The 15,453-nt window shown below is 36.9% G+C and overlaps 1 protein-coding gene across 2 annotated transcripts in view; it reads right to left on the bottom strand.

The window, feature by feature from the left end:
- Positions 1 to 15,453, bottom strand: part of LOC144606881 (protein argonaute-3) — a 99,229-nt gene that overhangs the window by 38,001 nt on the left and 45,775 nt on the right. Inside the window, exons 5-6 of one of the 2 annotated variants that reach the window (XM_078423338.1) lie at positions 14,238 to 14,374; positions 319 to 453 (exon numbers count right to left, since the gene is read on the bottom strand). In XM_078423338.1, the coding sequence (XP_078279464.1) occupies positions 319 to 453; positions 14,238 to 14,374 (272 nt within the window). The remainder of the gene's footprint in view (positions 1 to 318; positions 454 to 14,237; positions 14,375 to 15,453) is intronic. The other variant, XM_078423336.1, reaches the window with a different exon arrangement.

The raw sequence follows: 15,453 nt of genomic DNA, 5'->3' as shown, positions 1-15,453 counted from the left end.
TGTTAATGGGATTAGTAAGATGGGTAACAGATTGGTTGGCATAGATATGGTGGGCCAGAGGGCCTACCATAAAGACAAGTCAGAATTCTATTCTGCTGTATTACAGTTGATCTTTCCAATGCTTCAATTCAGAGATTCAGAATTTGTTTTTGTAGCCCTCTACCAGCCGTGCAACACTGCCAATATATCTAGTAAATTTATTTTATAAACCGACTGGAATAAACTACAATATACAGAAACCAGGAATGGCAAATAATAGATTTCAAATTCAACCATAGCCTGTTACTGAGTTATTGAAAAGAAATTTTTGCAACTTACCTTTTATCTCTTTGGTGAATTTGACGCGATGGGAATCAGTCAAAGGCCGTGGTTGTTCATCAATATTATGTATGTCTAGAACTTCACACATGAACTGAATTACTGGCTGTGCTTTATAGAAAGCAGTGGCAGAAACTAAAACGATAAAAAAGGTCCAAATTAAAATGCTGTAATAAAATAGATAACACACAGAAATGACTAAGATTCTCTTTATAATATTAAGAAATAATATAAAAGAAACAAGTTCAAAATTTAAATGAGATTTGTCAGCTTTAAATTATTATCCATCCCAACCAAATCATTCACATTTTTATCTGATTAGTAGATTTTCACAGGGTCAGCATTGTCTTGATATTGTCTTGCTGCATTCTTAATTTGTGTAAATACAGCACTCAAAGAATACTGCAAATAGATATTGAAATACATACAAAAGTCTCATAAATCACTATTATTGCCTTGCAAATATGGAACATAATCCTGGGAATAACTGAACTTTGCCTTTAATTGGAAGCTTTGAGGTATCTCAGGCAGATGAATTAATGTCTTCTGGTATGACTTACCATAAACTGCAGTTCTATACTTCATATTAAGTATAGAACCAGCGTTTTTTTGTGAAAGTACATGCCGGTACAACTGGCACCTCCAAAAAGTTAAACGGCATGATTTTATTTTCCGGCAATGTGATACGTATGTTTATTAATTGTGGGGCACCTTTTTGTCTACCAAAAAAGCACGAAATTGAATTTTGTAGCAAGGAATCACAGATGCAGGTTTACACAAAAGGACACAAATTCTTGTTAACTCAGTGGGTGAGACAGGATGTCTGGAAAAAAATGGATCGATGACTTTTCGGGTCGTGACCCTTCTTCAGACTGTCTTTGACAGTTTTGTATTCAATAACTTGAATTGAAAGGTACAGCATGGAAGCAGGACCTTCAGCCCACCAAGTCCACACTGGCCAGTGATTATCTTTTCACACTAGATGTACGTTATCCCTCTTTCGCATTCACTCCCTACACACTAGGGGCAATTTACAGAAGCCAATTAATTTACAAACCCCATGTCTTTGGGATGTGGGAGGAAACTGGAGCACCCGGAGTCACAGGGAGAACATTCACACTCCACTCAGACAGCACCCGAGGTCAGGATCAATCTGGATCTCTGGCACTGTGAGGCAGCAGCTCTAACAGGTGCGCCACTGTGCCGCCCACACCATGGAACAGAAGCAAAATCTAAGCACTCGATTTACTTTCACTCAAAAATGAAATTGTAGTTCGACTGATGATCTGCTGGCTTAAGAGACAACTCATAGAATAGTTACTACACTTTATTGACTATCAATGTTATTTTTTGCCAATTTTGTGCAAGAGAGAAAATACCACAAACAATATCAGGCAGCATCTGCACACTGCTTATGATTGATAGCCGTTGATCAGAATAATGAAATGTTAGAAATTAATTATGGTTGCAGAGAAAGGATCGACAAAATGAAGAGAATGTCCGAAGGAGTGGAGATCAAGAAACGTTGAATGACAAGTAGCGTGAGGTAGGTCAATTGCAGATGATTTGTTTGAAGGAGATATCAATCGAAGATGAATGAGAAAAATGGAAATAAGAATAAGAGAAGCAATTCAGAGACTGCAAGGCACAAAACTCTGCAGATGCTGGAAGTCTAAATTAAAAGGGAATGTAAAAATACTCAGACCAGGCAGCATCTGTGGCAAGAGATAAAATGAATTAATGTTACAGCTTTATGGTCTGGTATTTTATTTAATTCTTCACATGTTTAAATGATAATGTTTTATTCTTAATTGTTTACTGTATATCGTGTTGTTACTTCCGAGCAAAGCACCAAGGCAAATTCCTTAAATGTATACATACTTGGCTAATAAATTTTTAAAATTCAATTTCATCGCAACTGACCAGATCTGACATAATCAGAAAAGGAAAACAATCAGGATAGGGTAATGTCCGATTCACCTCTACCCCATTGAGAATATTGGACTCTGTCTATGGAACTGATTGAAGTTTGAAACAACTAGATTGTTTTCTCCAGAGGCGGAAGGATGATGATATAAAATTATGAGGTATAAATAGGGTAGACAGTCAGAATCTTTTTTCTCCAGAGTGGAAATGTCAAATACTAGAGGACATAGGTTTAAAGGAGAAATGTGAAGATTATTTTGCACAGAGAGAGGTGGGTGCCTAGAACATACTGCCAGAGTAGATAATAGACGCAAATACGATAGCCTTACTTAAGAGGCATTTTGACAGACACATGAATAGGCAAGGAATAGAGAGGTACATGTGCAGGCTGATGGCATTAGTCAGATTGATCATGGTCAGCACATACATGGTGGGCTGAAGGGCCTGCTCCTGTGCTGTACTGGTCTCTATGTTCTATGTTGCATTTCAATTACAAGGAGAAACTAGTGGAAGAGTCAAGAGGAAATATGGCTGATATATACATAAATTGAGGGATTAGAGATAGGATAGGGTGCAGGAAACTAGAGGTTGATAAAACTAGAGATCATAGATTTTTGGTATGGTAAGAGATTTAAAGGGGATCAGCGAGGATCACTGTCATGCAAAGAGTTGTGAATGGAAGCAGAGTCACCGACATTATTTAAGAAGTGTCCAGACAAGCACGATTCGCTGAGGCATAGGCAGCTACAGCTAAATGCTGGAAAACAGAATTAATAATGGACGGGAGCCTAAGGGTTGGTATGGATCCTGTGGTCCATTGCCATGTTGTATGATTATGGCCTTCGCCTTTATCTCCAATCAGCTACCCCAAATCAAACACGCTGAACAATCATGTTGAGAGTTTAAGGGAGCATTTCATGAACATCATTTGAAACATTCACGAATAAATATTAGCTTGGGCTATTTGATTGGACACCCAGTTAAATGACTCATGGACAGACTTAAGTACAACTAGACCAAGTGGACCCGTTGGGCCCAAACCTCTCCTGCATTGGTGCTGTACCCTCTCCTCCCCCCCTCTCCGCTCTCCCACTCTATCCCCCTCAACCTCCCTCCTCCCCCTCCCTCCCTTCCTTCCTCAGGAGATAGATTTAAACTTTAAAATGTAAATAACAAAAAAATATAACACAGATTTCAATGAAATTTCTTCCATTAGCACCAAAGGGACGACGGTGAGTAAGGTGGGTCTAAAATTGTTGCGCTATTGTGTACCGTTTTGACTGTAGTTCAGGAACAAACAAACAAATGAGAGTTTTAGTATATAGATAACCAAAATAAATCTTAGTTCCTTAGAATTGGAGACATCTCAGTGATAACTCGTATTTCGCATTTTGTTTTTTCAGAATTAAATCCAGTATGTAATTTCATTGCGGACATTTCAGCTCTACTTCACTATCCCTTCCTCATATGTCATGCGATTTATTCTAACATAAAGCAGAACCAACAATTTGTAAGCTCGCCATGCTGTAATCATACTGCAGCACCTCAAATGGCAGCAGAATGAATGGTGGGTGGAGAAAAGGTCACGAAAATCCAAGCTTGCCTCGCTGCAATTTTCCTTTAGAAATATTAGCATAGGAAGTTATAATGCATGATCATAGGCGTTTATTGTTATAACAAATACAAACTCTTGGAATGGAATGGAATACTTTATTGTCACATGTGACTAGGCACAGTGAAATTCTTTGCTAGCATACCCAATGTGTACTCTTGAACAACTTGTGCGTTTCTTTTCATATTATAATGCAAATATTGCCTATTCTGAGAATTAAAAAATGCTTCATTTCAGATTGAATGAACATATTGCATGTGCACACTTAAAGGACATGTATTCAACATATGAAAATGAATTTTTATATTTAATTTCTTGAGTGATAATTTTAGAAGAGGAAAACAGTAGAAAACCAGAGGAGAAAAATATAGTATGTTCCAATGGAGGCTTTTGAATATAAAGAAACCAGGATGAAGATATGTCATATTTGTGCATGAGCACTTGATTTATAAAAGAATACATAACTAAATAAAAATAACACCATTCACATCTTTTAAGGACTGAATTTCGTAGACACTGAATAATCTTCCAATTTCAAAGCCAAAGGAATCAGACAAGTACATTGATTGATATCCTTTCAAAGCAGATGTTAATCTGGGACCTCATCTGCCTTCACAGGTGCAAATGAAGATCCCACAAAGCTATTTGTAGAAGAGCAGAAACAATTTCCAAGTCTTCTGGTCACCCTTTATCCCCCAAAAAATAATGCTAATCATTAATTTAATTCTTTATGGGATATTGCCACATTTCTGTACATTTTCAGTGATTACATTTCAGTACGTCTTAAATATCTTTAGAGTGGACTTTTTCTATTATTCCAATTTGGTGCTGCATTAACAAGATTGGGGAAATTCATTATATTTGATGAAAGATCTCTTTACTTTCAATTACTGAATCACACAACGGAATGAGTTACATTTCCAGGCAGCAGCCATCGCTGCAGGAAAGAAATGTCATAGCTTAAATGACCTTTAGCAGTAATTATTCTCATTGGTCACAAGTACTCTAATACTGTTGCATGGATTCAAGTCTTCACCTCCTAAGTGTTTGGCTTCTTGCAAGGACTTGGCAATTGTTAGCGAGTTCATTGTGACTGAAATACAATTTGTAGATGTATTAGTGGTTTAAACTGTTGGCCTACATACAGTGATCAGCCAAAACATTATGACCTGATGAGCCAAAACATTATGACCACCTGCCTAATATGCCGTTGGTCCTCCGTGTGCGGCTCCATATGCAGCAGGGTGCGATGCATTGTGTACTGTGATACATTGCTCCCGTGACCACCATTAAAATTTTCTGTGACTTGCGTCACAGTAGACCTTCTGTTGGTTCGGAGCAGACGGGATAGCCTTCATTGCCCACGCGCATTGATGAGCCTTGGGGGCCCAATACCCTGTCGCCGGTTTGTGGTTTGTCCCTCCTCGGACTACTGTCGGTACGTACTCACCACTGCTGACTGGGAGCGCCCCACAAGCCTTGCCGTTTCAGAGATGCTCTGACCCAGTCATCTGGCCATAACAATTTGGTCCTTGTCAAAGTTGCTCAGGCCTTTACTCCTGCCCATTTCTCCTGCATCCAACACATCAACTTCAAGAATGACTGTTCCCTTGCTGCCTAATATATCCTACCCCTTGACAGGTGCCATTGTAACAAGATAATTCATGTTATTCACTTCGCCTGTCAGTGGTCATAATGTTTGGGCTGATCGGTTAGTGTATGTCTAGCCGTGCTTGGTTCCTGACACAGATTATCCACAATAAGGGTATATTTTACCAATCACTTCAAAAATCAGAAAAATTTACTAAACTAACAATTACAAGAGAACTAATTTCATTTGAACAAGAGCTATTTTGTGCAAGATCATAACTTATAAATGTTTGATGGAAAATGTTCAGTAACTATTACCATTGGTGTTTACCTTAGAAAATTATTTGATTCTTCTGGCAAAAAATTCAATATATATAAATTAAAAGACTCCAGATTTTCCAGTTCAGAGTAACTTCTGCTCGTATAGAGTAAACTAAAAGTTATTGGAATTTTTAATGGTGAAACAGATTAGTTGGATTCAATTGGTATAGGGATATTAAAAAATCTTTGACCCTGCTCAAAAATGTGATCTGATCAATATTCCACCTTCAACCAATATCAAAGTCAGATACAATGAATCAGTTGTTAATTTACTGCTTTGGACCAATCCCGTTATGTGCATAATAGCTGTAAGATTTAGTTGTATCCCAAAATAAATGTACCATAGGAAGAACATAGAAATGTTTTGCAAAACGCAAGATAGTACATAGATGGAAGTCTTTCTTTTAACCATAAAGCCTTACACATTTAGCCAAAATGGTTGTCATTTCTAGACAATATAATACTTTTACTGTAAAGCCATTAATTTTTTTAATAATCTCCCACAGTAAGTGGAAGCTGGAGGTCACATGACACTGTAAATGCCCAGTTGGAAATCCTAATAAAAGCAGATCTATATTTAAGGTATGTAATGCATATTTTGTATGAGATAATTGCCAGAATGGCACAGCAGATATCCAGCATTACAGATATACACCACGAGGTGATCATTTTGAGTGCTTCTAAGCAACATGCATTATTACAGAATCAAATATCTTTATTTAACAACTTGGAAAATTGTATTTCATAATCCCTCTGGAACCTAATTGTAATGCAGACAGCACATTTGAACAGGAAAACCTTTCCCAAGAATTTTGTTTCTCATAATTTATGCCATGTTTACAGAAGTTCAAACAATACCTCCATCCATGAAGTTCAAACAGCTATCATGACCAATAATTGACCCAGAATTGCTGGAGAAGTACATAAAGCCCCATGCATGCCCATCAAATTATAGAACTCTTCTATACTGTCAGCAACCGTCATAATCAGTTTCACAAAACATCTGTTCTTGTGATAAAGTGCCTCTGGTTGTAACTGATTACCACCTAATAGTACCTCCATCCATGATTGAGTTATAATCTGTATGTGTTAAGTCAACTCCCTCGCCTGTCAATTTATCTGATGCACTTGGATTATAAAGTTGCACTTTCTGCAAGGAAAGCAGGATAAGGTCAGTCTTAAGGGTCAAGAAGGAAACCCGATTCCTTGATTCAGGGTAAGGGAATTAAAAAATTTATATCATCAATGTATAAACTACTACAGATAGCTAGTCCAAAGATAGGAATTAATAAAGCAAGACAAAGATGGGAAACAGATCTTAATATTATTATTGATGAACCAAGTTGGGAAAGACTGTGTCTAGATATTATGAAAAATACTATTAATGTGAGGTATAACTTAGTGCAGTATAATTTTTTGCAGCAACTATATTTAACCCCGGAAAAATTAAATAAATTTAAACTAAATTCAACTGAAAGGTGTTTTAGATGCAACCAAGACGTGGGCACTTTTATACACTCTACTTGGGCATGTCAGAAGGTAACTCCTTTTTGGCAAGACCTAAAAAAGTTTTTAGAGCAATTGATGAATAAGATTATACCAATGGATCCAAGGTTGTTTTTGCTAGGAGATACAAAAGGAATAACACCAAAGCTAAGTCTCGATAAACATCAGGAAAGATTTCTCAAAATATCATTAGCAGTAGCCAAAAAATGTGTTGCGGTTACATGGAAAGAACAAAATGAAATAAGATTCGAAAGATGGCATGCAGAAATGCGGAGTTGTATCCCATTAGAAAAAGCAACGTATAATCTGAGAAATGGATACGACTTCTTTTTGAAGGTGTGGAACCCATTCATGGCAAAGTTAGGATTAAGAATAGGAAGTACTTAAATTCAGGATTGCCTTGTTACCTAGCAAGAATTTTAAAAGAAATTACTCGGAAGTGACCCCCTCGGGACTCCAGGTTTCTTTCTTTCTTTCTTTCTTCTGCTTTTTCTTTTTCTTTCTTTTCAACTGAGGGGTGGGGGGGCGGGGGGGGTGGGGGGAGGGGAGAAAATACAGAACAATACGTGTATAATCGAAGTTATAGGTTAGTGACTATTGTTTACTATGAAATGTATAATGTATAACGTATGGGTTCTGTTAAAACTTAAATAAAATATTTTTTTAAAAAAAAGAAGGAAACCATCATCTTAGCTGATATGACAATGGTTTAACTAATATTTCAGAACCAATTATTCAATTATTGCCAACAAGGATTGTATTTCTAACTACCTTTACTATTATCCTCTGATCTCAGATGTGCATTTTCTTAAAAGTAGATAATTGGAAGAAATGTGTAGAAAATAACTGCAGATGCTGGTTTAAATCAAAGGTAAACACAAAATGCTGGAGTAACTCCAGCATTGTGTCTATCATTGGAAGAATTGTTTGGAACATGCACATGCATAGCTCTTCCTAAAGCCTTTATTCAGGTTAACTAAAGTATATATAGGTAGTCCTTTCTATGTTATTCAGTTAATCATAACCAGTGCACAGGTGTGTACAACTAGTTGGCAACTGCCAGAAACATGACCGATTCTGGAAGCATATGCAGAAAGTATCACTTGGCAAGTCTTAGAAATTCTGCAAGCAATAATGTGCCATTTTTTTGCTATTCTGAGGTTGACATCAAAATAAAACAAAATTTTCAGCACTTAGGCGACCACATTGCAGCTTTCAGCCACTGAAAATGACAAGATATTAAACATCAAATTTGTGGTCTGTATTCAAAATGATCATGAGTGATATTATGGTATGCCAGGAAATAACATAACTTTCTGCACTCTGTCTATGCTCAAAACACCCACATTTTTTTCATACATTCTTTTATGTTTGAAGAAGTTGAATGAAACAAAAACTAACATTAAAAATCAAGAATGAAATGAAAAAACCCAGTGGAAAGAGCCATAACCACACAGATCTGTCATCACTGCAGAAACACTCCATTTGAATGAGTCACACTTTCAATGTTTCCCATCAATTCCACATCCTCACCCACATCAGCTGATAAATAACATTGAGACAGAGCAAACCAGTTTCAATGGAAAAAAATGATTTCATGTACACTACATAAAACGGCATCTACTTGCCAGATAGGTGGCAATGACTCATTCATGTTCCCGCCACAAAATAAATAATAACTTTATTTGGATAGCACTTTTCATATAATATTATTATTATTATTATTAAATAAAACCATTTGTATGGGATTTCCTTTCCATTAGTCAAATGAATACTCATGCAGTATACCAAATTATGTGTAATACTGCTCAGCAGAATTGCCCAACTAGATTTCAGAAATTGCCGATTGACATCCATCAGAGGAAACTTTCATATTTCTCAGTATAAAGGTCAACGTCTCAGAATGAAACAAGACACCTTAAAATCTAGTTCTTTTAACCTTATATAAGATATCATCTAGCTACACTGCAGGATGGTATATATATTTATAGACCAATTTTTGGCAACATTGTTTATAATAAAATTCATCACGTAAAATTAAAGTGCTGGATTAACACAAGATAGATGGCGGCGCGCACGGACGCAGCGGCTCACAGCTCTCCCTTTCGGTGCGTTTTATGTGTGTTATCTGTGTTATGTCTGTTAGTCAATTTTAGTCATGCAAACCAGGAAAATCAGGCAAATCCTACCTACAACCGCAAGGATCTTCTGATATAATTGTATTTTATTGTATTTATGTATTTATTTGTTTTTGCATTTATTGCATATATGTTTGTATGCACCGTCAGGATTGGCTATTTTTTAAATTTCGTTGTACTCGTTGCAATGACAATAAATGAATATTATTATTATTAACATATGCAGACTGTGACTTAAATATCAGTGAGGTTAATTTTAAACGTCTGGGCATTAAAGCTATTAGAACTCCTCTTGAAGTAATGTGTTCTAAAATTAAGGAAAAAAAAGAATGCCTTTTAGAAATCTAGAAAAATAAATCTTGTACAGTCATATTTAAAAAAATTATATTGACAAAACACAACTGCAAAGTATAAGTGAAATTTTTTGGCTCATTTCCAAAATTACTATCTGGTTTCCCATTCACAAAACATAAAACAAATTTGGTAAAATCACACAATTGGATAAGTGAGATCATGTCCTGACTTGATTTAATTTTTGCTACTGGTGGTTTCTGTGAGTCATTCAAATAACGGAAAAATTCCTCACTACAACATACTATATTTTATTTACACCAGACCACCACCATCTGACAGAAAATCTGCAAACCCTACATTTCAACTGTATTCACATTTTCCATCAAGGCAATCAAAAGATCAAAGGACTACAACAATAAATGAGCTCTAATGTACAATAAATTCATAGGACAAACGTTCTGCAATTTATACATTGAGACAATCGCTTACACATCTGCTCAAGAGTTGCTTTGTATATTTGGCTGGACACCACAGCTTAAGGTGATAATTTCCCATCAAACAGAAATGAAAATAAAATCCCAATAACTCCCAATAATGGTGCATTAGCAAGATTTGCAGATCTCAGCATTTTCCATTGGTTGGGAGAGCAAAACTAGGGGAGTAGGTGAAGTTAAGATATACTCACTTTCAGAGGGTGATAATAATTTAAAGGGCAATTAATTCTGGGTTATATTTGAGAATGGCCCAAGACAAATAATCAACCATCGGCGACAATTCTATGTGGTTGTACAAAGAATATTTTTTTTAAGGAAATCAATCTTCAGTGAGACCACAATAATTAGATACAGAGCTGAAAAGCGAACCTGTGAATCCTTAATTCCAAACTGTGAGAATTTCCAGATTAGTTGAGGGAGTCATGGAGTTAAAAAAAAGTATTTACCCAGCAGGAAATCACACTAAGAATTATTTGTTTTTACAATCTGTCTCCAATAACAACTCTGTAATTTAGCATTGTTCAATTAAACACTCATACCTTGATAAATTAAGTTGATAGCTGAAAATGCTTCAAACATTGATCACTTCAGTGTCAACAGATTCAACATTTGATCGATTTAAAATCTCAGTAACAGCACAAAGCCCTAACAGTTTTCAACAGCAATGGGCCCTGGGAAATGTCAACAGTTCTGCACTGAAAAGGCAGCATTCAATGGCAAGATTTCAGGTTCTCCATCTTCAGGTGGAGTTCCCAAATATTTTAAAACTCCAGCAGTGGAAATATATATGGAAACTACCAGCAGCTTTTTGGGGAAAGAGTCAATTTAAGCTGCAAATGGATAAATAATGTAATATATTTGTTGAGTTTGTATTAAAACTTTTAAATAAGTTTTAAGGGAATCTTTTAAAAAAGTAATTATAAGTTTTAATTTTTTTAATACAGTACAAATTAATTTTGAATGTTTCAATTGTCAGACATTCAAAAGTAATCAAAGTTCATAACAGATTTGCAGCTGGCATTCCTTTTTATCCATTTCATTGCATTGTACTGCAGTAAAAGTTTAATCAGGCTGTCATTTATCAGAAATTTGCAAAGGACACATGTCAACTTAATCCCAATGTCTGTGACAATTGTATTTGTAGGAAGGAACTGCAGGTGCAGGTTTAAACCGTAGTTAAGACACAAAATGCTAGAGTAACTCAACGGGATAGGCAGCATCTCTGGAGAGACGGGAATGGGTGACGTTTCAGGTCGAGACCTTTCTTCAGACTAGTCAGGGGAAAGGGAAACGAGATATATAGACAGTGATGTAGAGAGATATAGAACAAATGAATGAAAGATATTCAATATAGTAACGATGATAAAGGAAACATGCCATTGTTAGCTGCTTGTTAGGTGAGACGGGAACCTGGTGCGATTTGGGTGGGGGAGGGATGGAGAGAGAGGGAGTACAGTGGTTACTTGAAGTTAGAGAAATCAATATTCATACCATTCAGTTGTAAGCTGCCCAGGCGAAATATGAGAGTCAGTGGGTTTGTAATAGACGTCAGTCGATAGTCTATCTCCTGTGATGGAGATGGTGAGATCAAGAAAGGGGAGGAAAGTGTCGGAGATGGTCTACGTGAATTTGAGTGCACGATGGAAATTGGTGGTGAAGTTAATAAAGTCCATGAGTTCTGCATGGGTGCAGGAGGTAACACCGATGCAGTTGTCAATGTAATGGGTACAGATTTCGGGGATAGGGCCAGTGTACACCTGGAACAGCCAATTGTATTTGGCTTGCTGCTGCCACCAAATTCCAGTCTATTTTCTCTTGTATAAGTTGCCTACAGAATGTTTGCAACTTCTACGTGAAAAATGTCACATGTACATTGACTATAACTTTCAATTGTTTCTTTGAAAACAACGGATTAAAAAAATTGTAGAAAAAAACAAAATTTTATTTATTTGAGAATGTAATATGAATATTTCACTCAAGGTACAGAATCCTTTGTGGGCTTTACATCTCCACAGATTCAGATACACGAGCGTCTGGTCGGTAATGATGCACAACATAATGCATTTTGGTATATTTGAGACGGTATCTTATGACTCATCAAGAATTATATTTATATTTCATGAATTATTCCCTCGATGCCTAGGTAAAAACATTAAAAATGGATAAGTAACAAAATTAAATACAGGTGAAATACCGGCAAAATGCTGAAGAAAACTCAGCGGGACAGGCAACATCCCTGGAGATCATCGATACGTGATGCTTCAAGTCGGACCCTTCTTCAAATTGATTGCAAGGGGAGGGGAAGGGTGGGAAAAGAAAGCTGGGAGAGAGAAGGTGCAGAACACAGCAAGGCCAGTAATAGGTGAACACAGGTAAGGGGGTTATTTGATAGGCAGATTGCTGGACAAAAGCCAAAGATGAAGAGACAGTTGTGAGCCCGAGAGCATAAAGAATTGCGAAGTGTTAAACACGGATAGAAAAGTCGCGGATTATGTATTCATTGAGGCAATGTCTTCCATCCTCCCAAACTGGAGGAACAGCGCCTCATATTTCATTGGGGTAGCTTACAACCCATACCAGCCCTCAATGAACATTGAATTCTCCAATTTTAAGAAACTCAACCTATACCACCCTCCTTCCCCCTGCCCTGTCTCCCCCAAGAACCCCCACCCCTGCCCTTCCACCACTCCTCACTGAAACCTGGCTGACCTCCTGTAGTGTTTATAAGGGATAAACAATTCACAACTTTTCTATCCCCGAGCAGCTGTTTATCCTCTTGGGCTCACACCCGTCTCTTCATCTCTGGCCTTTGTCCAAAAGTCTGCCAATCAAATACCACCCCCTCCCACCCCCCGCCTGTGTTCACCTGCTACCAGCCACGCTCTGTCCTGCCCCTTCTCTCTTCCAGCTTTCTTCCCGCCCCCCTACAATCAGTCTGAAGAAGGGTTCGATCTAAAACATCACCTATCCATGTTCTCCAGGAAAGTCCAGGAAGGTCAAAGAACCATATAATGGAGAATTTGGATGGAAAAATAAATGCCAACTGCAAAATCTTATAAACAATGACATACATACAATGTGGGAAAACATTGAACAATATTTAATCGAAGAATATTCAAATTTTATGAAGACATTTTTGAAGAGACTAAAAGTTTGACCAAAAAGGAGCAACCTAAATGGTGAAGGGGTGATAGCGAAGTGGGAAGCAGAGGGAATTCCAGAACCTCTAAGTCCAACTAAGTGTGGTTACAAATGAAGCAATAAAAGGCTATTAGATGTAGAGTTATTGGAATGGCCATGGTGCTGATTGTTATATGTCAAGTTAAGAACAGACTTTGAATGAAAAATGACAATTTTAAAAGATGTAACAACTTGAGATTATGGACCAAGTATTGTTGGTGGATAATATGGTGTGATGCAGAAGATTCATGCAATGTAATAATGGAGATTGGAATTCAAAGAGGAAAACAATGAGTGGTTAAATTTGTAAGTATAACAGCCACTGGCAAGATATTGGCACCAATAAATTCTGTTCAATGTTCCAAAGTCAGCTTTGTGGAAGGTAGTCTATTTAATTAATGTAGACACAAGAAACTGCAGGTTGCTGGAATCTTGAGCAAAATCAAAAGACTGGAGAAACTCAGCAGGTCAGTCAGCATCTGTGGAAGTAAATGGACAGATCATGTTTCGGGTCGGGACCATTCTTCAGACTCAGTCTGACGAAGAGCCCTGGCTTGAAATGTCATGTGTCTATGCTCTCCACAAACGGTGCCTGAATCACTGACTTCCTCCAGCAGTATGTTTTTTGTAAGTGATTAATGTAAAAATGAAACAATCTTTCATCTCCCATCAATTCTTTGAGGCCTATTCGAAAAATACACAATTTCTAATTTCTCAGACGGTCTTCAGTCCAGTCTGTCAGAACTATAATGCAATATCCCTTAACAATTTTGGTTGATAAATCAAACCAACACCAGTGGAAAAATAAGGTGTAAGATTAGTCTAAACCTAAAAAAACGAAACCTAATCACGACTCACCATCTATGTTTAGCATCATTTTCCACATGGCTGGTCTGACAGACTGATGGAAACCAAACCAGACTTCTCTACCCCCACCCAATGGATGGTCATACCCTTCGGGGGCAGAGAAGAAAGAGCGGCCAACAGGGGTGTACCTGTAATACAGAGAACATTAATTAAAGTCAGGAGTCAAGGATCATATACACCATTTCTAATCAGTAAAAATGAAAACAAGCACACGGCGTCATGAAAGATATCAACTCAAAGGGAAAACCCTTTGAAAGCTATATAAAATTGTGCGAAATTCAAACACCAAAAATCTAGCAAAAATAAGCTGCAATAAATATCAAAACATGGATAAGTTTAGAACCATAAACACATTCTTTGAAAAAAAGTGTGAAAAGATATCAAAACCATGAAAGGAACACACAGACATTAAGGAATTGACAAACTTGACTAAATGACAAGTTTGTTTCATTTTATAGTGAAGGTTGTGGATAAAATACCAACTTATTTATGGAAAGCTTAAAATTTCAAGTGGAGCAAAGTAGATTCAAAGTAAATAGTGGGGCACAAGATGAACAAATCTCAAGAATTCAATTACTTCCTTTCTGAAATATTAACAGCAACATACCGAAAAATTGTGCATACGCCACATAAAATTCCAAAGTATTCTATATTCAGGAATTGCACCCTTTTAACAGAAAACTGCAAATTTCACATTATTAAGTGAAGCTACGAATCTGCACTCCAGTATGGTGAATTTCTAGAAGTGGAATTTGAATCAGTTGGTTTATTTCAAAGATCTGATGTGTTGAATTTCCTGTAAGCCAGGCAATTTCTGTTTTTATTTTATGGATTATCATCAAAATTGATTTATCCATAATGATTTGGAGCCAATTTTGTGTCTACATGAACAGTTATTAAATGATGGTGGAGAAACTAGTCAAATGCTCAAGTGTTGGTTAAACATCAATTGTATGGAAGTTATTGGAAATTATAAACGGACAAAGATAATTAGTATGGTCAAAACAATGGGAGATGGACTTCAACGAGTAGAATCTCTGTGTTCGGAATTATTCTGAAGAGCTCTGAGAATGTTCCCAATGTACCAAAGTAATTCCCAGCTCAATCCACAAAGGCAGATTAACTGATCACCCACTCCATGGGTGTGAAATGTATTTTGTTATTGATGTACTTTGAATGGCATTTCAAAACTCGATAGGAAGCATCT

The sequence above is a fragment of the Rhinoraja longicauda genome, chromosome 27 (assembly GCF_053455715.1).
Source record: "Rhinoraja longicauda isolate Sanriku21f chromosome 27, sRhiLon1.1, whole genome shotgun sequence".
Lineage (NCBI taxonomy): Eukaryota > Metazoa > Chordata > Chondrichthyes > Rajiformes > Arhynchobatidae > Rhinoraja > Rhinoraja longicauda.
This window is presented reverse-complemented; position numbering and strand designations above follow the sequence as displayed.